Raw genomic sequence first — 26,668 nt, forward strand, 5'->3', positions numbered from 1 at the left:
ATAATTTAAAAGAAGAGTAGAAAAATGATTTCCATATGAGAATGACCTTGATAGCATTGATAATGAATGAATGATAGGGAGTTTGTTTAACCAAAGAGAAATGATAGGGTCTCTCTCAATATAGGATTTATATGTATTCTTTACAATTTTATAGTTTAACGTTAATTTTTATATTAATATTAAAAAATATTAAAAAAAAACATAAAATAACAGAATTTATAAAATGTCTCGATTTTACGAGAGTCTTCTTAACGTATGAAAACAAAAGAAGGCAAGGTGGGGCCCCTGACCATGGAAGGTCCATATTTATGATAGGGTTGACAGAAGGATGAATAAATTTTTCTGAAATGTGAAGCAGAAGGGCATGCAGAAGGAAGCAGAAGCCAGGCCAGCCAGTGATGGGCTCTATCTCTCTCTCTCTCTCTGCCTGTGGCTGTGTGAGGAGAGAGAGAGGGGTGAGGATATATGGTTATGATAGTTGCAGACTGACTGTGGCAGGAACCCTACGAACACTAGTATATCTATTACCTGACAATTATAGCAGTAGCTGCCTACTCTCCTACTCCAGCTATTTTTATCCGTATTTTTTTCCAAACCTTTTAGAGAGAGAGAGAGGGGAGTTGTACTTTGCTAGAAAAGATCTTTCAGTTATATTCCATCGAGACAGGGCTAGGTGATTAGACACGAGCATGCCATTCTAGTCAAAAAGCACTCTCCTGTCTTTCCTCTGGCCCCATGACCTTTCCTCTTCTTCTTCCCCACGCGCTTATCCTCTGCGTCTTTGCACGCCCGCTCTTTTTGTTCCTTCTTTTCGATTTCAGATGGATATATGATTTAGGTTTGAGAAAAACTTGCACCTCAATATATTTGTGAGAGTTTTAATAAAATATTTTTGGTGTTGTTCATTTTTAATAAAAAAAAATATATTTTTATATATTTTTATATTATTCACTGCATCTTTATTTGTCATTTTTCATTAAAATTAAGGTTTTTTTTTTTTAACTTTTCTTTAGTTTTCCTTATATTTTTTTGTGACCAATTTATAGTATTTCTTTATGCTAATCGTTCATATAATAAATTATTATGTAAAATTTTATTTTATAAAAAATTAATTAAAAATAAGGTCATTCATCCATTAAACTGTGTAAAATCAAATGAACAGATTTATATACGTATTATAAAGCATCTATTTATTTTTTGGAATTGATTGACTAAATAATCGTAGTTTTAATCTATTTTTTGTAGAGATGAATTTAACCGAGTGATTTATAATCTGAACTTTTGGTTACAATGACGAAGTTCTGTAAATAAGCCACAAAATATTTTGAGGAGAAACTTTTCCTCAAACTTAAGGAGCCAAACTCTTATTTTTAGGTTAGGCAACATATGTTTGTTCTTTCTTTTTCACAATACGATATGAGTCTAAACATAGTCGTTTTTGAAATTTCAAGAGTCATGCGCAAAAATTATAAATAGAACACTTTTGCTCTATCACAATAAATAAGTCCCGATTACATAATCTCACAAAAACATATACTAAAACAGTAGAAAAAATTATCATATATTAGTATCATAAATAAACGAAATTATATAACTAAAATATGTGATCGAATCTACAAAATTATGTGGACATGTAAAAGAGTTGGGAAACAAAACAAAATGATGAATAATAAAGTAGACACTAGAAATACTAATCCATAGTGGATAAACACAAGACCTAAAGACAGCCTTTAATCTTTAGCAAAAAAAATAATGATTTTAAAGCCTTAATATCTTTATCTCTTTCCATTATCTCTGCCCAAACAAGGAACTAAATAATCAAGAAAATTACAAGAGGCTGTATTGGCGAGGTTCAACGCTGAATAGCTATCCAAAAGTTCTTGTGATAACATTATAAATTATTATGTCAAAAACATGAAATGATAGAGAGTCTACAGAAAAATCCACTTTGAAGAGAGTTTGCTTAGCATCTCTTTGAAATATAAGTGAAGAGAGGATTAATTTTTCAGTGTCTTTCTACTTTTATTACACAAGTAATGTACTTTCAAACAGCATGCAAGTTATGCATGGTACATCGATCGTCAATCATCTCCTAATATATAGTTGCGGTGGTCATTGTACAAAGAATGGCGGACACAGTTTCACGCTTCCCTTAATTAATGTTTTCGGCACCTACAAAACTTTGTATCATCACAAGTTCCTTGAATCTCTAAAGATCTTTTTCAAATTTTCAACTCTAACTCGAGGACAGCAGCACATATTGCAAGCAAGCTACTCATTAGATATTAAGAAAACCGCTCAACAATTGGATACAAAGTTTTCTTTGATCTAGAAGAGATGGAATTCGATTACAGAATTGGATATGGATGGATCATCCTGAATTAAAAGGTTTCACTTTTTTGACTAATCAAATTACCAAAATATTCATGAACACATAAGATACAATTAAATATGTTTGAGAAGAAACGTTCGAACTTGAAACATCTTTTAATATTAAGAAGAAATATACCACTGCACTACAATGATAGTTTGTTTATCACAAAACTAAGCTTCACTTTTCTAAAACACAGAAATATAAAATTCCATCCAAAACCCAAATTTCGTGTATCTTCCTTTCTCTCTTGGCTTCTCAAAAGCTCACAACTCACAAGTTCATCACATCACATTTTGAGTCCATCGTTAATATTCATAACTTTTTTCCCTCTTTCACGTATCTATAAATTCATAACCTCTAATGATTCAAGGGCACTAATTTTTCAACTCCCACGGTTTAGATGTTTAATCATTGTCACCTAATTTTTCTTTTGCTGATATTTCTTATGTTTCTCTGTGCTTTTGCCCCTCAAGTTTGTTGATGATTTGATTTTGCTTGCTACGTACAATAATGCAAGAGAAAAAATATGTTAGCACAAATAGAACACCATTAAGGATGGAATAGTAATTAAAGTTTAATTTGATGAATCACGAATAATTTATTTATATATTTTACGCTATGAACTACAAAATACCTTTTATTCATCGGATGAATACAGTGGTTGATGTTTTTCTATTATATATTACGTGACTTCATACGAATACGCAATTATTATCACGCACTAATATGAAGTAACAAATTTGAATAATAAAATTCATCGATCATCAAGGACTTGGAATTAACTTAACCTATTAGTTATTAATATGACCAGGGGTTTCCAGTACAGCAACACCAGTTGCTACTTACTACCGCAGTTCTAAAATCTTCACCTAGCGCCGTTTAGGTCCCGCTAGACGTTAGGTGACTGGTCACCGCTCTCATTAACAGTATGCGTTTGAAAATTAAGAAATGGCTTCTAGACCCTGCCTAGGCTCAATCTAGCCACCCAGCCACCCACCTAGACCCATCTAGTCATCCGCCTAGGTCGCAATTCCTATTTAGACAGAAAACTGATAACTTTCATTTTGCATTTTATTTTCTAATTAAAATGTAAGAGACTTGTTGAATACTTAGATGAATACTCATCATATGTTCTAATACTTTATAATCTATATGTCATTTTATTTTGTAATTTACGTATCCTAATATAATTATGTATCTTTTTCAAAAATAAACAAACACTTAATTAATTTACTTAAATCTATCTTATCCGCCTAAACACTAAACTCCAGCCGTCGTCCGATTAGCGTCTACTTCTTTTAGAACCTTTCTTATTACTACTCACAACTCCCTAATAAGAACGCTATTTTTTTTTTTTTTGGTCAATAATAAGAACGCTATTTACCAAGCACTCCTTACAAAAACATAAACATCCTCGAGAGAAAGAAAGAAAAAAAAAAAAATTCTTGGTTTCTTTCCGAAACAGTGAGGCATTTTGTTGCTTTTGTTTTTGAAAAACTGGCAATGCCCATTTTATTGACAAACATCTGCAACTGATACATATGCAGGGAGACCAAGGGACCAAAGAAAGCTAGGGCTACCCTGTAAAATCCAGGGTTAATCCATAAACCCAGCTGTTTCAGAAAGCCGTCTTTGCATGTTGGGAACCACACCACCACCCACCCGTGGGACGGGGGCGATGATTAAGCCATCTCCAACCAAATGGTCCAAAGGGTCAAAAATAACTCGAAAATCGTATCCAACCGAGAGTTAGGCCAGAGAGCTCGTGGAATCTAAGAGGACCTCACGGAATCTGAAAGGGCTGGAGGGCTAGCTGCCTGGCCAGAAAAATCATTATTCCTGTCGGTTATAACCGACAAGAATCCTTAAGCTAAAATTGCAATGGTTAGCTGACGTCAGCTAGCCGTTGCATTTGAATTTTTTTTTTTTTTACAGTTTTATTATTATTTTTTATTTACAAACTTTTTCCTATAATTTCTATTTCACAAAATTTGTTTCATATTTTTTTTAAATTATATTTTTTTCCTATAACTTCCTAAGCCATTATACAACATTAAATTAAATTAAGTAACATGAAACAACATTAAATAACATTAACCAACATACAAATTATACAACATAAAAAAACCATTTAACAACATGAAACTTAAACAATATTTTTAAAAACATTTAACAACATAAAACTTAATCGCTTACTCTATGCTTCTTTTGGGCCAAAGATGTGCAACAAGATCCTGTTGTAGGTACTTATTTGTGGCACGAGAACATATCATTCTATAGACTTGTGTACTCATTTATAGAGATACTACCAGTTCTTTGATTGAAAGACAAATTAGGCCCATCATATATTTTTGCATGAGCCTTTCTTGACCTATTTGGATCTTCTTGGTCGTCATTAAACTCTCCATCAATATACCCATCTCCCTCATCCTCCACTATCATATTGCTCATCCTCCAGCTATCATATTGTGTCATCCTGACGTCACTTAGCCGTTGAATTTGAATTTAAGTTGTAGTTTTTAAATAATAAATTATGTTTAGCCCTATGACCCTCGGTTGGAGACGAAGGCAAATATGGTCATGTACTGTTCTTTAAAATATTAATTTCTTGGAGGGTCAAAGGGCTAAAACGAGCCCTCTTGCCAACCCTCAGTTGGAGATGGCCTTAGGTCGGTCCCGACCACTTAGACTATTTCCAAGAGATGTAAAGCCTTGAGTGGAATATCATGTAATCAAATTTGAAGGTAAGAGTAAGTTTCAACCGATATGTCAATTCTAGGTGGATTGACATATAAGTTTTTATATGTCAAATTTGATATACGAGAAAAAGTGATGCCAAATAATTTTAATTATTTTATTGTATGGGTCCTATTAAAGCATAAATTCTAGATTTTGAAAATTTATTTTAATTTATTTCTTTTTAAAATAGATCCTACAAATATCGTTTATAACAAAAAAAACATATTGGTTGGAAAAAGAAAAAATCTGACACTATCATATTTTACAATCAAATTAACATTTGACATTTATCTTTTAACATCTCTATTGGAAATGCTCTTATTAACTCATAAAACCAACAAAAAATCTGTATTATCACATAAATTTATTGTCTTCAAATATATTATGTCATAAATTGAGTATCTTTACTTTCAATTTATAACGCTGAAGTGAATTTTACGTTTCTATATTATCCCATGCACTTACATTGAATATATAAGAAGAATCAACGGATAAAAATAAGAAGATAAGTGCGGAAGATAAAATCATTATTGGTTAGTCTAGCATTAGTATTTTGTTGTTAAAGAAAATTCACTCCCAATCAATTAATTTGAACTATAAAATAAATACTTTATGATTTCTATAGCGAATTTACTTTTTCTCTTTTTGTTTATTTTATTATTATTATTATTATTATTAAACAATCTTCACCTTGTTTTAATTTTTGGAGAATGACCTTTAAACATTGATTAAAAAAAATTTAATTATACCATTTTTAGGATAAAAATACGTTAATCACAAGTAATGCTAATGAGATTATATTTGTAGATAAAATTTTGAAAACTAAAAGGTATGAAAGTTGATCATTAATTATTACTTAAACGTAGACAAACAAGTTTATTCTTGTTGGTGACACATAATTTAGCTTGTAAATTTAGTCTCCAAATTTAATCTCTCTAACATTATTGTAATCATAATTGATTGGGAGTAGTGTAAAGTAAACTAAATTTGTAAATTAAATGGTTTGTCATCAATAAAAAATAAACACATTAATTAATACTTAAATAATAATTTAATAATTAATTTTCATATTATTTAATTTATAAATTTAACCTTCAAATTTAATTCACCTAACATTACTTGGACAAAAAAGTAAGTACATCTAAAATGACTTGTATTGCTGCGAGTACAACGACATAATAGCGTCTTGTCATAAAAATTGTTCCTCCTCTCAACAGAGCACTATTTATACTTCAAAAAAAGGAAATAAAATAAAATAAAAAGCATTGTTTATATTTTAGATTATTTGATACGGTGAGAGAGGATGCGAGTGTGAAATTGCGTATATATATACATATATATATATATATATATATATATATATATATATATATATATATATCCAAGAATCACAAAGACCCTCTCTTGGGTCCCTCACTTAAATTGTGTTTTTGTTCTTGTGTTCATTTCTCAAGTGTTCTCCTCTCCCTCCTTTAATTGTTGGTCTCCTTTATAGCAAGCTTCTTCTTCTTCTCCCACCTTTTCCCCCCTTCCTTCATGTCTACCTCTTACTCTTCTGCTCCATCATCAACTTCATCATCTTCCTCTTCCTCCACATCCCATGATGGAAATGGAGACGACGGTGCCAATGGAGCTGGCCCTAGCAATGTACAAAGAGGTGGTGATTTCGAAGGGCCATCCTCTTCCAGACGACGTGCCGTAAACGAGGTCTGGCCTGAGCCTTTTGTGGAAGCTCTCGCTGCCCAAGTTGCCACTGAAGCCTCCCGCTACGCCGGACGGCTTGCCGCAGCTCCTGCCCTTGCTAACGTGTTTCAGGTGCGTTTTCTGATAAAATTTAACAGTTATTAACACTCTACCCCCATCTTTTTAGTAAATTGACTAATTACACATGAAGGTTTTTGATTTAGAAATTGTGTAGCAATGCGAAATATGAAAATTTATGGTTTAATTTGATTATTTGGGAAGTCTTTGGCATGGTAAGCAGCGTTAGAATCCGACTAGGTATACTGAGAAACTGATGGTTTTTGTTCCAAAAATGGACAAAATATTAGTCTAGTCAAAGGGCATCATATGTATTATCACACCAGAAGACTCTGCTGCCAGACCAAATTTAATTCAATTGAGGTTCCCCAAAAAACTAAAAATATTTAAAAAACTAGAAAACATTTGGTTTTTGGGTTTTGTTTTGTTTTTGTTGATGATCACCTATAAACGAGTACAACGAGTTCTGGGTTTTGTTCTAGTCCTCCTTACCAAATTCGTATCGGGTTTATTTAAACTACGGAGAGGAAGATTCGAGTTTAGTCGGAGAGATGGACACTGTTGCATACTTTAGTTTGTTACTTGGTTTAGCTATGAGCATCCGAGAGAAGAAACTGTTTTGCTTCAGAAAGTAACTGCTTTTTTGAAGGGTCGTTTTCTCATTCTCTTCTATGCAACAATAATTTAATGTCCCTTTCACAAGAAGGGGGGGAATTGTGTAAGCTTCTTTGGATTTTCCCACTTCACAAAAATGTGGCTATTTTTGCACTATTTTTTTTTTCCCTTCCCTTTCCAAATCTAACGGAAAAGGGTTCTTTTGGCTTTAATTTTCCTTTCCCTTTATTAGCATGTAACCCTTTTGAGCTCTAGCATTCTCTCTCTCTCTCCCTCTCTGCTTTTTTGACTGAGCTTTTCTACAAATTTTTGTTGGGATGCCTTTCTTCTTCTTCTTCTTCTTGTCTCGGATAGGGACCCCTTAAAGCTTGGTTTTATCACTTACCAGTGTTTGGAATCATATAGCAAAATTTAGGAAGCTGAGTACCTGAGGCTTGATTGTACAAAAACTGCACGTTTCTATATCTAGCTAACGTTTCTCTTTGCAGTTATATTTTCGCTGCGATAGCCATTAATGTTAATGTCCTCTTTTGTTTTTTGTTTTTTTATTTTTTATTTTTTGAGTTTTTCAATACCATATGCAAGAATATTATAGTGCACTTTATTTCAGACTAAATTGGAATTTAAAGTACAAAATTGTTCATGCTAGTAACGTACAAAAATTCAGTATCTTGTTTTTTTTTTCTCTCTAATTTATTGTAAATCTGTTATGCAAGTTCTCAAGAACAAGATTCCAGGAATATATCACCGTTGGATCTGTTTTAGGTTATGTTATGTTTTTAACACTTACAATATTATGTTTTCGGCATTTAAAAAGTAACAAAACAAAATGCTACTGGATTTAAATAGTATTACAATCGAATATTACTACTTAAGTCTAAACTAATCTTAAAGTAGACTAAGTGGAAGATGAAAAATTTGAAAATTTGAACTTGAAAGACAGTAGGTTAAAAAAAAAAAAAATAATCATGGCAATCACATGAATTCAATTATTAATGCTATGGATGAAAGTAATGTAAAATCTTAGAAAGGAATTTCAAGTCGAAGTTCATGCCCTAGAAAACGTAAACAATTCAAATTAAATCGTAAAAAGAGAAAGACCTTGAGCTTGATGTGAATCCAAACGACTTTCTATATGAGGGAGGTAGATATGCATAGATCGAGGAGAGGATCGAGATCTAGAGATCTCTATAGAGATTTTTTGGTACACGAAATGATATATGATGTGTTATTAAATAAATGATGAGATTTATGTGTTAAAAATTTAATAATTTAAAAAATAAAATTTCTTACCATTTTTATTAAAATACGTGATGAATTATTTGTATTTCTCATTACAATTAAAAATTTTTCGGATCTCCGACAGTTGATGGGTGCCATGTCGAAAAACCTTGCATGCAAGCGATGCAAGTGGCGTATGCCATAAAGCACATGGAACCCAATGCTTGTGTTTTTTTTTGTTTTTTTGGTAAACGGAACCCAATGCTTGTTTGGTTTACAAGCTGATGTCTACTTGTCAACTCCAGAGGTGTGCTTGTCTCTTACTAAACATGCAATGCAATACCATCCGGTGACTTCTTATTTCTCTGTGTTTGCTTCATTGGTTTTTTTCCTTTTGTTCGTCTTTTAAGACTCTTCTTTGCTTTGCTCTTTTTTGAATGTCTGAAAACTGTTTGGGACCCTAGCTTAAGGTGATAAAATTGATTAATATATAGTAAGTTAAAATTTTAAAATAATTTCACCATTCTTTCTAAAAATAATTTTGAAGTATATACTCTTCTAAGATTAAAAAGAAAGTTGCAATCATCGTAACAAAGTGTAATTCTTTTTTCACACCTAACATGTATGCAGACATACTTAAATTGCATAACTATGTGAAACAGTGTGCTCTTTTGATCGAATAGATGACATACAAGCCCGTTTAGGAGCCTGATCCCGTTTTGTGGTGTCATACAGCAACGCCAACCTACCTATTTTCTGTTTCTGCAAAACGGAATTTTCCTCATGAAAATCTTCATATAGATCAGTATTTTTGTGAACATAAAATAATATCATAAGTTACACAGTAAGCAAGAAACCATTACCCGAGAACAAGTACATGATCCGGTCTCCAAAAGCAAGAAAAAAACCAAAAAAGATAAGAAAAGGGAAAGAAGATCCAATTAGAGCAGGAAAACGTGCATGAGTAGTGCACGCACGGGTGGGATTTAGAGGAGTCAAAGAAAGTAGGGGTGGGGATGAAAAGATTCTCTGCTTTTAACGGGACAGGCTTTGGCTACACCTTTCTTGGAAATGAAAGCCAAATATACGTGGGGAAGTACGCAAAATTTGCAATCCTATGTTTTTATTATGTCAAGATGTATGTGTATGTTTGTTTATAGCTTTATTATCCTTGCTAGCTAGGTACATGTTTCCTCCATGGACCACATGATTAGTTATCTAGATGGTCGATCTTTGTCCCTTTCATGGTCCCTAGCTATGTTTTTTCATGAATATATAATGATATTCGAAAGTGTTAAAATCAAAGTCCGATGAACAAGTTTTTATGTATATTTATATATCTGTATAGAAAGTTCCAGGATAAGTGTAATTCGTTAGATTTTGTTCATTGAATTTCTGAACAATAATTTGAGAGAAAAACCAATATATCGATTTCAGTTACTGCTACAAACAATAGTGTGCTCACGTGGAGTTCCAAGTTCTCCAATATATCGATTTTAGTTACTGTTACAAAGAAACTGTAGAAAATCTCTTATTATCTCGTGGAATGCAAACGAATATAGTCCTGTACTTTGCTTCTTGTAAGGTATACGTTGGATTGAGTAATAATTAATAAAAGGAGAGAGGAAGAGAGAACAAGAGAGAGAGAGGTGTCAGTCTCCAGTGTCCATGATAGTCGGCTGGATCGATATATCAAATAAGGAGTTAGGTTTTCTTTTTTCTTATTTTCATCTCTTTTTTTTCTCACTTTATTTTATATTTTATTATTTCTATAAAAAATTGAATATAAAATATTGATATGAGTTAACTGTATCTTTTCGAGTTCAAGTAGAAATAAAGAGAAGGGAATAGAAATTAGAATTAGAGAGAATCCTCCTCTATCAAATAAAGCTCATAAAGCACTCAGGCAGCAAGATTATGTACAGAATACGTACAGATACAGAAGAGGAGAGGGGGAGGGGAGGCAGATGAGAGATTTGCAGAGTGATGAAATGATAATTATTCATCAGTAACTGTACACTACACAGCTGACACTTTTTTTAGACATCTCTCTGGCCGATGTCTTTTCTTCCTCACTATTTTTACTGGCCGATTTTTCTTCCTCAGTACTCTTACTCTCCCACAGCCCCTATTCTCCTACTACGTACCCTGCCACTCTCCTCCCTATACTGTTTACTCTTTTTCTCGCTCTGCTGATTGCCAGCTGAGCTGCCTGCCCTCGGGCTCCACCTTCAAGGTCCTCTCTGTCTCTCTAGGGTTTACGCGCATGGCATCAACTGTCTGCTCCGTCTGTGTCTAGGGTTTTGCATTTGCTTCTCTTCCCTTTCCACCCTGTGTTGTTTGCCCTAGCTAATATTTGCTAACATCCCATAAACCACTCAACCCACATAATTAATTAGTGATTAGAAAGGGATCTAGGTCTTTGATTATGTATTGTTTTATTTTTATATCAGAAGAATTATTTAAGTTGGGGTTCTGCTTGCCTCTTTATCTATAATTGGTTAAACAAATTGAATAATATTGCACGTACCAAGTTGATTAGTGATATGAAAGAGATTTTGTCCTTGATTATGATTGTAATATTGTACTTGTTTCTTTTTGCTTGTATAGATTTTGGGGTTAATTTATGGTGGTTAATTAATTACATTGTGCCATTCCATTAACTGCCTTTTAATTGGTTAAAACACATACCCCATCATTCTGACACTATTAAATACCCATAGATTCCGACCCCTCTTTTAAATACACATTATCCTACCTACTCATGCATGCGTGCCCATCTTTCCACATGTAATTAGATTACAATATATGTTTATATTAAAATTTTAATTTTATTTCATGCATAAAAAATAGAGAAGCCATCTGCTGTGCGGGTGGTGCTATACATACATTAGTTTTTACGTTATATACTCATAATTTTCGATGGATAAATTAGATGGATTAAAGAAATCAATAAATAAAAATTAATAAAAGTGTAGAAAGTAAAAATGAAGTACATGAATAACACTTCCTTATGCTCAGCGTTTTAATTCTCATATTTTCCGTACAATATAACATGCATGCAGTGCATGAACGAGTAACTTACATACCGAAAGTCATCGCGTACGTGACATTTTTTCCGATGTGCAGGTTTGTTCCACGTGGCGCGCCGTCTCGCGCTCTGACCTTCTCTGGCATCACCTTACCGGCCGTATCTGGGGCAGGACAATTCTCATCCGCGACACGTGGCGTGACGAGTACATCTACTGGCATCGGACGGCCACGAACTTCCGGACCCGGAGGTCAGCCCACACGACCCTCGACTTCGACCTATCCGACGTGGAAGACCCCGACGGCCTCACCTGCCGCTGCCTCACTCTCTCCGACGCCCACCTTGCTTGCGGCTTCGCCGACGGCGCCGTCCGCCTCTTCGACCTGGCCACCCGCCTACATGTCAGCACATTGCGTCCCCACCTCCGCGACCGCCTCGGCCGTTTCTCCCGCGCCGTTACCGGCATCGTCATAACAAACTTTACTCTCACCTTCGCCACGCTGGACGGAGACATCCATGTGGCGGACATAAACGGCCCGCAGGTCACTCGTAGGGCCCACTTGGGTGACGTAGTAAACGACGGCGTTTTGGTTGACTTCACCGGATCCGAAAGATGGTGGGTCGGGCTGTACGCAGGAGTTCCGGGTCGGACGTTTCACATTTGGGATGGTTTGACTGAACAATTGACTTTTGTTGGCGGGACGTTGACGGATCCGGAGGCCGTGATGGGGTGGCACATGCTGACGGAGATGAACGAGTCCGTGGGCCGAGTCCGAGTCACCAGTCGGGAAACGGCCGTGGCGTGCACGAGCGCGCGTGTGATTGTCTTCGATCTGGCGAATCAGGGGATTGTGTTGAGTGAGGAGGAGTATAGGAGAGGGATAATTGTGGCAGCGGCTGACGTGAGCAGGTCGGCATACATTATTGTGGGGAGGAGGGGTTTGGCTAGCGTGCGCTGGAGTGACACTCAGGAGGAGGTGTGCAGGTTTAACGTGAGGGGGGCGGCGCAGATGGCCGTGATGGGGTGCATGAACGAAGGATGCGCGCTAATGTGCGTCGGTGGGGTGGTGAGGGTGTGGGAGGCGGAGAGGGGGGCCTATCTGTACAGTTTCAGGGAGAGAATTGGGGAAGTGAACGCTTTGGTATGCGATGAACGACATGTCGCAGCGTGTTCGTGGGGTTCGGGGGGTACGAGACTGCACCTTTGGGACTTCGGTGCAGCAGATTGATTAGTGATTTAGTAGAGGGGGTTAAACTTAACTTTGATATAGAGTAATGTTAGATTTACCAGACATTGGAGTATCACATGATGTGAAATGTGATAATGTATTTGATTAAAATTCAATGAAGATATAATCATTGATTGATATGCAGTTGACGGATCAATTATCACATGCGGTTTTCAAATATATAAGTTAACGTGTATTAGGTTAGGATCGTGAACAAGCTGTCACGCCTCTTTTCTTACAAAATATGTGAGTAGACGTGTATTAATTTCAACTTCAATGATTAGAGTTAAAGCTTAAATTTTTAATTAAAAAATTAGAGGTTTTAATATAGATTTTTTGCTTTAATGGTTTTAAGTTAAAGAATAAATTTATACAAAATTATTTTATGGTAATTTTATTTTAAAATAAAATTTATGTAGATTATCATAATATATTTTTGTGAACATTGTAACTTAAAAATATCTAGATTCTGACAAAAATTACAAATTTACTAAACCGATCCCATGAAAAGTGTATTTATAGACCTTTTGGGTGAATTTTGATTTAAATAATTTTTTTAATTGTTTGAGTTGTTGGATTCCATTTTGGGCCCTTAGATCTTTATTTATACTATTAGATTTGATCATATTTGATCTCAGTTCGTTAAATCTTTCTTTTACCATTGGATTTAATCATATTCTGGGTTAAATTTGCCTAAGTTTTAAGCTTTAACTCAAAACTTATTTTAGTTCCAACAATTGGAAAAGGACTGGATTAGTTTAAAACCTAAATTTCGATGTGCCAGCCTTTTAAAACTGACCTAACTTCTGGGTTAAATTTGTCTGAACTTTAAGTTTTAACTCAAAATTTATTTTAGGCTTCAACTGTTGGAGAAAGATTAGGTTAAGACTAAAATCTAAATCTTAGATTTTAACCTAAGAGTTGGAAATGGTCGAAGTCAAGTTGATATAAACAGTCCATCATGCCTCTTTTCCAACCAAATGTGTCGTTAATTAGACGCGTATTAGATCAGGTTGAACGGAACAATCTATCAGCCCCTATTCCGTTACATATGAGCTAGTTGAAATCTTTCCATGCACATATGCAGAAGTAGTTTATAATAGGGAGGAAGATTTTCTACTCTCCTAATCTTTCTACCTTTCCATCCCCTCCTATTTGAAAGGTCACGGTTAAGCCACGTTAACATTTTATATTAATTTTTTTTATAAAAATAATAAGATAAAAAATAATGTGTGAAAAAGGAATAAGAATAAAAGGATAGAAAATCCTCTCCCTTGTAATAGATGGTCGTTTTTAAAAAAGAAACAAAACTTTGTTAAGGGGATTAATGAAAACAAAATAATTAAAATGGGTAAATAGGGTATTGGGAGATGGTGAGAGTGACAAAACAAGGCATGCAGAGGAGGGAGGGAGGAAAGCAAAATGGAGACTCTGTGGCCTGTGGGTTTATGTACTGTAATGGAGCAAGGAAACTGACATAAGAAGTGTACTTTTGACTTGGGTGGTGATATCATTAGATATGCTGCAGAGTGATTTATGAGAGAGACAGAGACAGAGAGAGAGGGGTTCCACCTGGCGCCAGACGCAAAAGATGACCCCTTTTTATTTCAATTTTTGTACAAGTTGTTTCTTCTTTCTTTTTAGTCTAGTTTTGTTCAGGTTCTGGAGCTATAGCCTATATGTCTGAGTGGTTGCTTTCTGATTTTAATTGACTTATATTTCTTCTTTCCTCTTTCCATCCTCTTATCTTATATTTTTTATTTTATATTTCTTTTTTTATAAAAAATTAATATAAGATGTTGACGTAGTTTAACTATGACTGTTTAAATAAGAGAAGAAGAAAAGAAAAAGAAAAAAAGAGGAGAGATAATTCAACTCCACTTATATTTTGTAGAGTGAATAGTGAATATATTAGGGCTTCTCCTTTTGTTTCTCTCTCTTTATTATTGTGGATTCTTCTTCTTACCTCATGCATGGGTCAAAAGCTAGTACAAGCTGTAAATTCAAAATTCATGAAGTTCAAAAGTCAAGTACAATGACTGAAATTTTTTTTGCTGCATGAATCTTTTACCGATGGGAAATGACAAACACATCTTTTTGTGGTGCACAATAGGGGTGGGCAAATGAATCTTGGACTCGGAGATTGGGACGGATACAAGCGATCCGGGGCGGGTGCAATAGTTTATACAGAAAACAGGACGGCTCCTTGTAAATTATAGGGCGGGAAGGGTCTAATATTTAATGACACGGACCCCCGACCTGAATTGTATCCATCAGCACATTTAATCTCCACCGTCCACCTTTCATTCCCACAGAAACACAACACAACACACAAACCTCACGACTTTATTCGAACTAAAGAGTTTCTCGATATCTCTTCCAATCTAACTCTCACGACTCTCGATATCGGACCTCACGACTTTGTCCATTTTCTGTCTGTCGGTTCATCGTTGCTCCTTCCTCGTCTCTGTTTGTTCTTCATCGATTGAGTTTGTCGTCTCCATCGATCGATCGAGGTTCCTCTCATCTCAATCGATTGCAATCCCTCCCATCATCTAAAAGTTGCAGAGAATCAGAGATGCATGAGCAGCACAAACGGTGACAGGGAAGACGATGCAGTGGTACAAGGCATTTGAGTACGACAGGACCCGATTTGACCTAGTCAGTTTATGTTTTCAGGTTTTGGGATTTTGTAGGTGTTGGTTGGGTGGGTTTTATAGTTCTAGATCGATGAAGATGATGACTAAGGAAGACGACTTGAACGGTCTGAGCTGCATTCCGGCGCCATCCGATTTGAGCATCTAGGTTATCACGGAGGAAGCGATTGCTCGACGACTGAGGAAGACGACTTGAACGACGTTGTTATTTTTGTGCTAACGAAAAAATAAAAATAACTACCGTAAACTTTCACTTTTAACGATAAGATAAGGATAAAATTAAAGGGAAAGTGAATATTATCAAGTTTGATTTTTTACTATAAAAGTATTATTTTTCGTAAAAGTGAAAAGTAGCGCGAATTTTTCGTTAAAACTTTCAAAAATAAATGTAATAAGAACCATGAACCGGCCGGTTTGAAACGGGTTAGGTTATGCTCGATTCCAAAACTCAAAATCCCTCCACCTGTCTCAGCTCGTCTTGTTATAGATTAAAGAGGGTGGGTTCTGGTTTCTCTAAATTTGAGCCCAGCTCGGTCCGTGCCCACCCTTAGTGCACATTACTTGTTTGATACTATCCATTGTGTTCAGATTTATTCAATCTCATGACCCAAAATACAAAGATGTACGAGAGGTCAAAAAGAGTGATAATAAGCTCCCTTTGCTAATTTATTATGCGTTCCTAGCTGATGTGCTGATTACACCCTAATTAACATAAAATAAATGCTAAGAAGACTCTGCCACCTCACAGTTTAACATTAATTTTCGTGTTAACATTATAAAACATTGTGCAAAAAACATAAGGTGACAGAAAATTCATAGAGAGTCACACTTTTGAGCCTTTTTGTTGGGTTTTGTGTCTCGAAATTAGGTACATGTTAGCTATTTCGCTTTAGTGTCCTATTTGGGTTTGGATTTTGACTTCTTAGTTGGTTTACCTTTTCTTGGTGGAGAGATTTTGTTTATTGCCTATTTGATTAGGATTTGGATTTTCTTCCTATTAGGATTCCCATGTAAACCCAAGTCCTATGCTCTATAAATAAGACATAAGGGTTAGTTTATTTAGTGTGGCTTATTCATGTGGCAATTTGGTGAGAGTCAATTTGTAAGTTTGTGAGTTAAGAGAGCAATTTGAGAGAATCTTCTCCGTTTGTTTTGGGTTCTCTACTCGTTTGGTTTAATAGGATTTGGGTTGTGAGTGTTTAAATACTCTTTTGTAATCTCCGTTTGTTTAGTGAAATTCCTCTCTATACTTCGCCCGTGGACGTAGGCTTTAAGCCAAATCACATTAATTCTTTTGTGTTCTTATTTTTGAGATTGTTTTTCATTTTCACCTACAACGTTGATATTTGATACTTTGCTAGAATTTCCTTCCATTTGCGCATAAATTTACAACTTTTTTAACATTTCTCATTAACATAAACAAGAGCAAAAGTGTGATAACCCGTCCCTATTATCGCTTGTATTAAAGATAAATATGTAAATGAGGGAGGCATTCTTATCGGCTTTATGACTATAAGTTCCTGTATTTGGTTAATCCCTAGTTGTATACGACAGTAGGCACGGAATCATTTTTGTTGTGCCACATTCTCAGGAGATGTACTCAAACTGGGATTTTGAAGCATTTTCAAGGACATGCGATGATAAGTGAACGAAATGGGATCTTCCCTTTCAATCAACAAACAGAACCGTACAGGATTACAAGAACCAGGATTGGAGACCTAACTATGCTTGAGCCATTCCCTTTTGCACAAGCATGTCGTAAACCCTATCGACTTTGCTCGGTTCAACCTTAAACAGGCTACGGGCATCCGCTTGCTTTTTAACATTGCCGTTTACAATCTCTATGGAGATGGTCTGCAGCATGTTGAGATAATGTGAAGGTAGGATTCTGATCTCACTGCAAAGTCTTCGTTCCTGCATGTATTACGCCACATTGACAATCATAAAACATAATTTGGCGCATAAAAGAAAAAAAAAATCACGTTGAGATTGGCGTTCTTACGGCTTCGGAGAGTAAATCAGCCCCGGCTAGCCCAGTGACATCCCAATAATCCAAGGAGCTTGAAATAGCTTGCGTAGTTAAATATGAGTCCTTGCTGAAGGGATGCAGAACTGTGGATCCCTTGAAAGATCCCCGAGGGCTGATCTGCAAGCCTTTACCAGCCTGTGAGCTTTCCTTAATCCTTAGGGCACTTTCTTCAGCTTCCTTCTTCCTCTTCTCTTCAAGGTATCTACTGGCGTCAGAAGCTGTCCTACAGCCAGCAGTTCGAGCTTCCTGCATAGTTAGTGCAAAAAAAATTTGAGAAGACACTATGCAACATGGTCGTTTTTTATTATACAGTCCTAGAGAACTAACAAAATGAGTTTGTCTGGTGATGGGAAGTTAAAGGTAACTGAGTTTGAGTGGGTTTAATATGGGGTAATTTGAACTAGTCACATTAACCGTGGGAAGCCACGGTACTTTTAATTCAAATCATGTAAAAGAACGTAACAAACATAATGTAGTCATGTTCCCGTTATTTACTCAACGAGAGCAACCCACAGTATAGAGAGGGAAATAAGGTAATAGAAATACAAGTCAAGTGTGAGGCATGCATCAGACCTGAAGATCCTGTATTCTTTTGACAATCTGTTGTTCCTCAATGATATTCTTAAGCAATTCCTTGTGATCTTCACTTGAGTGGAACCGCATGAAAACTTTGAAGCGCTTGTATATTTCTCTTTCTTCAGGTGCGAGGCCCTTCTCAAAAGGGTCGGGATAAAGCAGATTTCTTTCAAGTATGGAATTCTTCCTACGTTTCCTCTCATCAAGCCTGCCAAATTCCCACACTTAATTGAGTATAACAATGGGAAAAAAAGGGAAAAAAGGGGAAAATCAGACAGCAAGGCTAACTTGTTACGTGATGAGATACAGTATCACTTGTATGAGATAATGTGTTGCAATAATTATGACAGAAATAGAATTCTGTATAAATTTTCTGAACGTAACGAAAATAATCACTTCATCTTGTTAAAACTTCAGATTGTTCCCTTCCTTAAAATTGCTTTGAACTTGAAAATAGACCTATCAGCCTTAATCTATCAAAGTTGCCATATAAATACCTTTTTGCGTAGACATGCAGAACTCGTAGTTTCAATTCACGGTCAGCATTAGTGTCAGTATCCTTGAATTCCATATCGGCCAGAATCTGCTCAGCATCGTTATCATATTCAGTTTCAAATTCTTCCCTCTTGAAATTATAGCCACTGAATTCTGTAATAGGTCCCTCTTCCCCTAAACTCCTCAGTTTTTTTTCTCCAACGCTCCGGTCAACCTGTGTTTCTGTTAATAATACATAAAACTGAGCTTTAAACCAAATACATGACACATCCATAATATATGAATATGTATCAACTATAACATGAATATTTGAGTGACAAGAACTATTCTGTGGGGGAAAAAACTTCTGGGCAATAAAGTTTCGTGGATATACATAACTAATGCTTCTTACAATTAAGAAAAAAGTCAGTTAGTGAAATTCTAAAGACATTTAAAAGTAGATATGCGTATGATGCAGTACATGTACAATAATTGTGATACAGGAAGTAACCATAAAACCATACCTTCCACTTTACTGACTTTAGTCTCGTCCTTAATCTGCTTTTTGTTGGATGCCTTCTTTACAGCACCTGGGACCAACCCTTTGGCAACATCTGATGCAAAACAGAAAATCAGACACTTCCAGGCATGCTTAACTGGTGGTAACCACACATGACAAAAATGAGATTGATAAAAACTGCCTCAAATATGTTGGCTGGTGTACCAGCAGTTGAGTTGGATGACGATTGGGAAACTGGATTCTTTTTTGATTCTTCACATCTGATCAAGAAAATTAAGAAACAAATTAAAAAGAAGATATGGAACAAGTGTTTGAACCTAAAGTGGGAACTAAATATAATAAAAATACCATACTTGACTTCTGCAGAAAAGGGAGACACTTCTTTCAGTGTAATCTCCACAAGCATGGGAACTTCTGCAGAGAAAAAGGAAACAGATGAGCCAGACATTCTAATTAATCCAAAGGATTGTCATCTATGACAAACAAATAACACATAGCATTGGAAAACAATTCGTGTATCCTTTGGATACAAATTGCATAATAGAAGATCACCATTCACCATATTCAGCAAGCATGCATCACTTAAACCACTGAATGGTTCCATATTAACCAATTGAAGCATCTTAAATCATGAATCACACACCAAAACACAGCTGCTTTCAGGCATCAGCTAATAAGAAATCATCGCAAACTAACCTTTCTTGATTTCATCAGACCCCTTAGCCAAAGCAAGAAGCTCCTCTCTGCTCTTTCCCATAACATGAGACATGTCCTAAGGGATATCATGAAGACTATTAGTAATAATTTCTGCGTTTTATAAATTTATATGTGTATATATCACATGTGTGGGGACATGCATTAATTAGAACACTGGTCTTACTGGGAGAGGAAAGAACGGAGAGTTCATATAAATAGCTTTATAATGGTCAATACATTGTTGTCTGGTTTTTGTTCCAACATGTTCAGAAACTTCGGTCCAATTCCCAAATCCATACATTTCAATACCCTAAACAGCATGATCAAAGAACAAGTGATACACGACACAAATTTATTAGTTTCACCCGGAAAATAAAAGATACAGGTTTATCATAAGAATTGAAAAAAGAAAAATCAGTATATTCAATACCTCGAGCAGTAGCATCTCTTCATCCACATTCCAGTCTGGACAGATAAGTGGAAAAGCCAAATTGTCCTGTTTAAAAACCAAAAAGTCAGCAAATATTATATGCATGCTTGATTAATACTCCATGTCATATTGAAAGCATCTCCTATTAATGAAACGAAAGGACAAGCTCGAAAAATACTCTATATACAAATAAAAACAATTGCTCATAGATGTTTACATACAGATTTGAGGTGAATCTAAATGGGGCTGTTGCTTGCATTCTATGATTCTGAGGAAAACATTCTTATTTGTAGGCAGTATAAGTATATAGAGAATCAATTCGGGTCAGAAAACTGATTCAATCTTTTCCCATTTAATGCATTTTACACGAAGGTCATCCCAGTCTCGCCTTTTTTACATTTCCGAATTCTAAAATTCGCTCTAGCCATACTCAAAGCTTAAAAATTCAAAATTTCTTCAAGCAATTTCAACTAGTCTAATGTACCAGAAAGAAATCAACTTTGAAAATGTAAAGGGGACTGACCATAACCCTGTAAGGGTGGTTGCATTTGTGAGGTGTAAGCTCAGCTCCAACAGAGAAGCACTCAATGCAAAGGTCAAAATCTGGACAAACCACGCACTTTATCCGAATTTTCCCAGAAATATCCTTGTTGCAGTAATTGCAATGGTAGAAAGCTCCTTTCGGTTCGCTGATTTCTTGGGCCACAGATTTCTGAGCTGTGCCGCTGTTTTCCGCCGCCTCCGCCCCCGAAGCCGTTCTCTTTCTTTTGCCCCTACTGAAAAATTACACAAAAAGTAAACAATTTCTGTTAGACGAAATTGGGAATTTAAATTGCTTAATCGCCTGATAAAGCTTGAAAATTTGCAGCGAATTGGTAAAAATTGCACTGACCTCTGATTGTGGTTGTCGACAGCCGCCTGCGAAACCGGGCGGGACCGACCCATTGGATCAGTTAAATTTTCCGGGAGACGAACCGAATACAAAACCCTAGAAAATGAAAAACCCTAATTTTTCACAGGTGGAAGATTTGGGAATTTTCGGTTCGGTTCGAGTTTCATGGCCTTCACCGACGATGGGCGCGCGCCATGTCATCGTATACTAATCTGACGGTTGTGAAAGATATACGCAGAGCATATAGAGTCCGTTGGATTTCGTGTAGAACACGTGTCGATTATATAGAGCGTCTCCCTGGGGAAAATTTACCAGTGAAACCTCGTCGTTTTTAGAGGAAGCTGTTCCCGCTAAAAGAAAAAAAAAAAAAAAAAAAAAAAAAAGGCGGTCAGTAAGTCGCTTGCAGGTGCGAAATTCGCCGATACCCTAATTTCAGATTTTGGAATCCCTAAACCCCAAGCCCTACAGCCTTTCCTCTGCATTTTCTCTCAGCCGCAGCAACGCCGCCGCCACCACCGCCACCGCCGTCTGTCACTGATTAGGGCTTCGTCAGCATTGTCTCTGCTCGGTAATTATTCCTCTTTGCTTGTTAGTATTCGTTGAAAAGTTGACAATTTTTCATTCGAAGTTGCTGCCTTTACTTAGACCTAGTTGTTGACGTTGATTGAGAAAACTGTAGATTTTCTCTTTTGACATACGAGACTCAGGATTGGTGCCCTTTTTTAATTATTTATAGACGTGATATATTGCTGCAGTAATTAGTTTTTTTTCTTGATATTTATGAAGTTAATTATATCAGAAATGGTGGGACTATCCATAGGAGAAAAGCATTTTATACAGGGCGGCATCGCTCAGGACATTCGTTCTGATGGTCGAAAAAGATTGACGCCTCGGCCCATCAATGTCAAAACTGGAGTCATTTCCCAGGTTAATATCTGTCATATTTTTCACTAAAACTAGTGCATTTTTTTTGTGCAACATGAAATTTTACTTATTTAGTTATAATTGCCGTTCTTTGTGGCCGTTGCGCAGGCAAATGGTTCGGCAAGGGTCAGGATGGGGGCTACGGATGTCATTGCTAGTGTGAAGGTATCGTTATGGTGTTGATCTTAGGCTCATACTTTTACATGCTGTTGTTTGTAATATCATATTTGCTGGTAATTTTGACCGAGTGCAGGCTGAACTTGGAAGGCCTACTGCACTGCAACCTGACAAAGGAAAGGTCTTTATAAATGTCGATTGCAGTCCAACTGCAGCACCAATGTTTGAGGTTAATGCTTTGATCATCTGTTTTCTTCTAATGTTTTACTCTGTGAATTAAGGTTTCCTAGACATCTTGGTTTCTTCATGAGCCTGTAGACTGTGTACTACTTTGTTTTTATTTTGAATTCACGCTCTGATAAAATACGAAGGCACTATCTCTCAGTTTACGTTCATTGATCATTCGGCAATCTGAAGTACTCCGTTTGGTGTATGAATTACTGGTCCATTCAAGAGGATGAACGTCTGTTTTGCCTATGTAGGACCAAATGCGTTTATACTCATTGTCAAGCTGTTGTTTTTAAACATGTCTGCAGGGTAGAGGAGGTGAGGAGCTGTCAGCAGAACTCTCGGTGGCTCTTCGACATTGCCTCTTGGGTGGTAAAAGTGGATCTGGTCTGTGTTCTCTTTTGGCAATAGTTTCTCAGTGGAACGTATTTGAATCCAACTGCAGAGTTAAAATATAGGTGCCTTTGTTTGTCTCAGGTGCTGGAATTGAAGTCTCCTCTCTGGTAGTTGTGGAAGGAAAGATCTGTTGGGATCTTTACGTTGACGGCCTTGTTGTCAGTTCAGATGGGAATCTTCTAGATGCCCTAGGTGCTGCTATAAAGGTACTTGAGAATTCTTTACACATTACTTACATAATCATTGAGCATAAATAAATTAGTAAATATGATTCTATCCCAATATTTCCTAGTTCAAGCTTAGTGCTCTTGCAAGCCAGTCTTTACAACAATTCGTATCTTGTAATGGCAGCAGGTATATTTTGACAACTGAGTCACTAAAGTGTTTGCACATCAAAATTTAGTGGCTAGCAAAAGAATTAAGAGTTACATTAGTGCACTTAATTGTTGTTTCTGTTTCCAAATAAAGTGAAGAAAAAAAAAAAATGAAAGAAAACAAAACTGATGTTCCCAAAGGCTGCTTTGAGCAATACAGGCATCCCAAGAGTAAATGTTGCAGCTGGTGCATCAGGGGATGAGCAACCGGAGGTTGATGTAAGCGACGAGGAGTTTCTGCAATTTGACACATCTAAGGTTCCTGTCATAGTTACATTAACAAAGGTGACAAAATTTAACCATCTCTTCTGTCCTTTGGCAAATTGTAAATGTTTTTTGCCCTGTACTGAATCATGTGCATATATTTTTCAGGTAGGTAAGCACTACATTGTGGATGCCACTTCAGAAGAGGAATCACAAATGAGCTCGGCTGTTTCAATTTCTGTCAATAGGCAAGGGCACATCTGCGGGTTGACCAAACGGGGTGGTGCAGGCCTAGATCCAAGCATCATTCTCGACATGGTATCTGTGGCAAAAACAGTTAGTGAGCAGCTGATAAACACGTTGGATTCTCAGATAGCTGCTGCTGAAGCTGGTGAAGATGAATCGTAACATAGTTAGAATCTCTGATATATCTAAGTAGGTGGTTCGAGCAGGTCCTCGCTATATGAAATTTGTAATTCCAATACTTACACAGAGCTGATGAAAACATTTGATTTGTTGTACGCACATTTGGCACCTTACGCTGTTAAAGAGTTGAGAGTTGTTGCTTTGAGAGCTTTTGCATTCTGGGTCTCGATTGGATGATACCACATATTTTCATAGATAAAGCATACTGGGCATATGCAAATGTTCGACTTGCAGTTACACGATCGTTGTGCCACCTGAAGCAGAAACTCGAGAATCGGAAGAGTTTGGCCCAGATTTTCGAGGCAACAGCACAAGAATGAATGATTTTGGAACACCACAAGAAGGAATGATCTGAACTTAATTGCCTTTCCTTATTTCCTTTTGTAGCAGGACGTAACGAATGAGATTGGAAGTGATGGAACTCATGTAACTTTCCAACGTTAGTATTGTATCTCAATTCTCAAGTGCGGTTTAAAAACCCGAATGATATTTGGCGACTCGAAAAAACTCCAGGGGAAGAACTATTGCTGGGACACAGTCATGTACGGTTGCTCAAACAATCACACTTTGGACAAGAGTTTACGACTGATGGAAGGAAGAAGAGCGAAGAACAGAGAGTAGTTTAAAAATTAACATGTTTAATCGAAAACACTGCTGAACCTTTTCTTTCAAAGGTACAAACAGTATACAAATCTACATGTATCGAAAAGCAAAAATGTTCAGTTCTAACCCTCTAATCCAGAGTAGATAATTTCTTCGCCATATCAAAACCTTGAGGCATGAGTCGTCTAGCTTCCAACTTACCGCATACTGACTTTACCAATTCTTCTTTCCCACATCGGTGAAGTCCTAGACATAAATCAGATAAGATACCTGAATCAAGGGCAATAGATCTCTCTAACATTTCTTCCAAGACTTGGACTGCTCCCTCAAAATCTCTGTTACCGCAGAAGCTTGATATAAGCGTCTTCAAAGTTTGTTCATCAGGATGATGACCACTTCTTATCATGCTTTGGCATAACTGAAAGGCACGATCAGCATTCTTTCGGACACACTGTCCTACAATAAGGGCAGAAAAGGTTGAGGCATTCGGGACAAAGTGCTTTGCATCAAGTTCTTTAACCAGATATGCAGCTTTCTTTGTTTTACCCTCCTTGCAGAGTCCCAATATCAGTGCATTATAAGTCAGTATATCAGCATTTACTCGGTTCTTTGACATCTCCTCGAAAAGCCTAGTGCCCATCTCACTATTACCTGCCTGGCTGTACCCGTTTATCAAACTATTGTAAGTTACTGTATTAGGAGCCACATTCGCGGCCTTCATCTCGCTAAAAACTCTATTTGCTTCTTGTAGTTTTCCTGCCTTGCAAAACCCATCAATAAGTGTGTTAAAAGTTACCACAGTAGGGTGCAATCCATTCTTTGCCATCAAGTTTTTGAACTTCAAAGCCGAACTCATAAGACCCTTATCACAGTGTCCCGCAATCAGTGTATTATACGACACCACACTAGGACTACACCCCATGCTCTCCATCTCCTCGAGCACCTCAACAGCGCTCTCTAATTTTCCCGATTTACAGTAAGCAGCCATAACCATATTAAGAGTATAAACATTGGGCGAAATCCTACAACGCCGCATTTCTCTATAGAATGCCAAAGCAACGTCCGCTCTATGCAAACCTAGCAGTGAGCTCAAATACGCATTGCAAGACTCAACCGTTGGGAAAAAACCATACTCCTTCATCTGGCAGAACATGTTTGTGGCATTCCTAAACTTCTTCAAATGCGCGAAAGTCTTGAACAGCGAATCAAAGACACGAGGAGAGGAGTCACACAACCGATACGAATACAGAATCACCTCAAACAACTTGGAAGGCAAATCAATTGAGCCCGAAACAAGAATCTTCTTCGAAATGTACTCCGCGGATTTGAACTTCCGGTACTTGGTGAGAATGTGGAGAATCATGGAATGTGTTTCGAGGGTATGTGCATTCGGGTTTCGAGCAGCAACCCAATTGAAAAACTCAAGGGAAAGAACATAATCCTTCTGAATTTTCAGCAATATATGTTTAACTCTAAAAGCGGTTAGACCGGTCGATAAGGGATTAAGCTTAGCCCAATCCGAGTGAATCAGATGGCTGCTTACAACATTGACAAAATCGAGGTCCTGCCCTTTGGGTTCAGGAATCGTTCTGTGGGGTATAGGGATCGGATTCCGATTCCTTTTCCCAAAACTCCCAGAAATTGTGGGGTTTGTAAAGGTGGGTTCTTTTGGAATCGAATTGGGCAAACCCGAAAACTGACGAATTTGGAATTTGTACATCGAATTGAGTTTTCTGGAGCTTGAGTTCTTGGATCGATTAGAGAGTTCAAATCAACTTCTGGCCTACTAACCTTGATGGAGGGGCAGAGGATGAAGAAAGTGGCGGGCAATGAGCTCTAGCTATCTGATTCACTGAGGCACTCGACAATTACAATCGTCGAGCAACAAGCGAGCACGGTTGTGCATTGATTCCCATGTCGAGCAGAAGCTACAGGAAGAAGGAACAGAAAACTGGTGTTTTGAGATTTGATTAATTTTGCCGGAGTAATGAATAATTTCGGGTTGCTTTGAAGTTTTTTTCCTTTAAAAAAAAAAAAAAAATTAGTAACAAGCTACGGTTACCTATTCATTTCGAAAGTTGGAAAGATTCACGGAAGTATTTCAGCATTTTCTTGGCTATAAGTTTGGTTTCCACACCAGCAGCAGGTTTCG

General features: G+C 36.7%; 4 protein-coding genes across 6 annotated transcripts; 2 read left to right on the forward strand and 2 right to left on the reverse strand.

Annotated features, from left to right (window-relative positions):
- Window positions 1-6,649: 6,649 nt before the first annotated feature.
- On the forward strand, window positions 6,650-12,970 carry LOC137709142 (transcriptional regulator STERILE APETALA-like). Its single transcript, XM_068448264.1, has 3 exons — window positions 6,650-6,928; window positions 10,914-10,966; window positions 11,806-12,970. Exons 1-3 carry the CDS (start codon window positions 6,650-6,652, stop codon window positions 12,968-12,970), a joined length of 1,497 nt encoding a protein of 498 aa, XP_068304365.1.
- Window positions 12,971-17,248: 4,278 nt separating this feature from the next.
- On the reverse strand, window positions 17,249-21,431 carry LOC137708343 (transcriptional adapter ADA2a). Of its 2 annotated transcripts, XM_068447399.1 has the most exons (12): window positions 21,245-21,431; window positions 20,876-21,128; window positions 20,353-20,418; window positions 20,107-20,232; window positions 19,923-19,998; window positions 19,580-19,640; window positions 19,431-19,486; window positions 19,231-19,320; window positions 18,730-18,949; window positions 18,230-18,440; window positions 17,630-17,902; window positions 17,249-17,541 (listed from the first exon to the last, which is right to left on the reverse strand). In XM_068447399.1, the coding sequence occupies exons 1-12, from the start codon at window positions 21,295-21,297 to the stop codon at window positions 17,350-17,352; spliced, it is 1,677 nt and encodes a 558-aa protein (XP_068303500.1). In that variant the 5' UTR covers window positions 21,298-21,431; the 3' UTR covers window positions 17,249-17,349. The 2 variants fall into 2 exon arrangements, with proteins under 2 accessions (XP_068303500.1, XP_068303501.1); XM_068447400.1 differs by lacking the exon at window positions 20,107-20,232.
- Window positions 21,432-21,604: 173 nt separating this feature from the next.
- LOC137708263 (uncharacterized) lies at window positions 21,605-24,069 on the forward strand. Of its 2 annotated transcripts, none has more exons than XM_068447305.1 (8): window positions 21,605-21,812; window positions 22,031-22,171; window positions 22,277-22,333; window positions 22,422-22,514; window positions 22,822-22,900; window positions 22,991-23,115; window positions 23,425-23,568; window positions 23,656-24,069. In XM_068447305.1, the coding sequence occupies exons 2-8, from the start codon at window positions 22,046-22,048 to the stop codon at window positions 23,893-23,895; spliced, it is 864 nt and encodes a 287-aa protein (XP_068303406.1). In that variant the 5' UTR covers window positions 21,605-21,812; window positions 22,031-22,045; the 3' UTR covers window positions 23,896-24,069. The 2 variants fall into 2 exon arrangements, with proteins under 2 accessions (XP_068303406.1, XP_068303405.1); XM_068447304.1 differs by having other exon boundaries at window positions 22,044-22,171.
- A 90-nt stretch (window positions 24,070-24,159) lies between these two features.
- On the reverse strand, window positions 24,160-26,457 carry LOC137708262 (pentatricopeptide repeat-containing protein At4g26680, mitochondrial). The gene has a single exon (XM_068447303.1). The coding sequence runs from the start codon at window positions 26,234-26,236 to the stop codon at window positions 24,647-24,649; it is 1,590 nt and encodes a 529-aa protein (XP_068303404.1). The 5' UTR covers window positions 26,237-26,457; the 3' UTR covers window positions 24,160-24,646.
- Window positions 26,458-26,668: the final 211 nt, after the last annotated feature.

The sequence above is a fragment of the Pyrus communis genome, chromosome 11 (genome assembly GCF_963583255.1).
Source record: "Pyrus communis chromosome 11, drPyrComm1.1, whole genome shotgun sequence".
In the NCBI taxonomy this organism is placed as follows: Eukaryota; Viridiplantae; Streptophyta; class Magnoliopsida; order Rosales; family Rosaceae; genus Pyrus; species Pyrus communis.

Bases quoted from the DNA above. Each gene is read 5' to 3' on its own strand.
- LOC137709142 (XM_068448264.1), top strand. From the start codon at position 6,650: ATGTCTACCTCTTACTCTTCTGCTCCATCATCAACTTCATCATCTTCC. The intron at 6,929-10,913 runs GTGCGTTTTCTG...GCTGATTGCCAG, and splicing joins CCCTTGCTAACGTGTTTCAG to CTGAGCTGCCTGCCCTCGGG. The intron at 10,967-11,805 runs GTTTACGCGCAT...ACATACCGAAAG, and splicing joins GTCCTCTCTGTCTCTCTAGG to TCATCGCGTACGTGACATTT.
- LOC137708343 (XM_068447399.1), bottom strand. From the start codon at position 21,297: ATGGGTCGGTCCCGCCCGGTTTCGCAGGCGGCTGTCGACAACCACAAT. The intron at 19,641-19,922 runs GTTAGTTTGCGA...TTTTCTCTGCAG, and splicing joins GTCTGATGAAATCAAGAAAG to AAGTTCCCATGCTTGTGGAG. The intron at 18,950-19,230 runs GTATGGTTTTAT...TATTATTAACAG, and splicing joins TAAAGTCAGTAAAGTGGAAG to AAACACAGGTTGACCGGAGC.
- LOC137708263 (XM_068447305.1), top strand. From the start codon at position 22,046: ATGGTGGGACTATCCATAGGAGAAAAGCATTTTATACAGGGCGGCATC. The intron at 23,116-23,424 runs GTACTTGAGAAT...ATGTTCCCAAAG, and splicing joins CCCTAGGTGCTGCTATAAAG to GCTGCTTTGAGCAATACAGG. The intron at 23,569-23,655 runs GTGACAAAATTT...TATATTTTTCAG, and splicing joins TCATAGTTACATTAACAAAG to GTAGGTAAGCACTACATTGT.
- LOC137708262 (XM_068447303.1), bottom strand. From the start codon at position 26,236: ATGTACAAATTCCAAATTCGTCAGTTTTCGGGTTTGCCCAATTCGATT.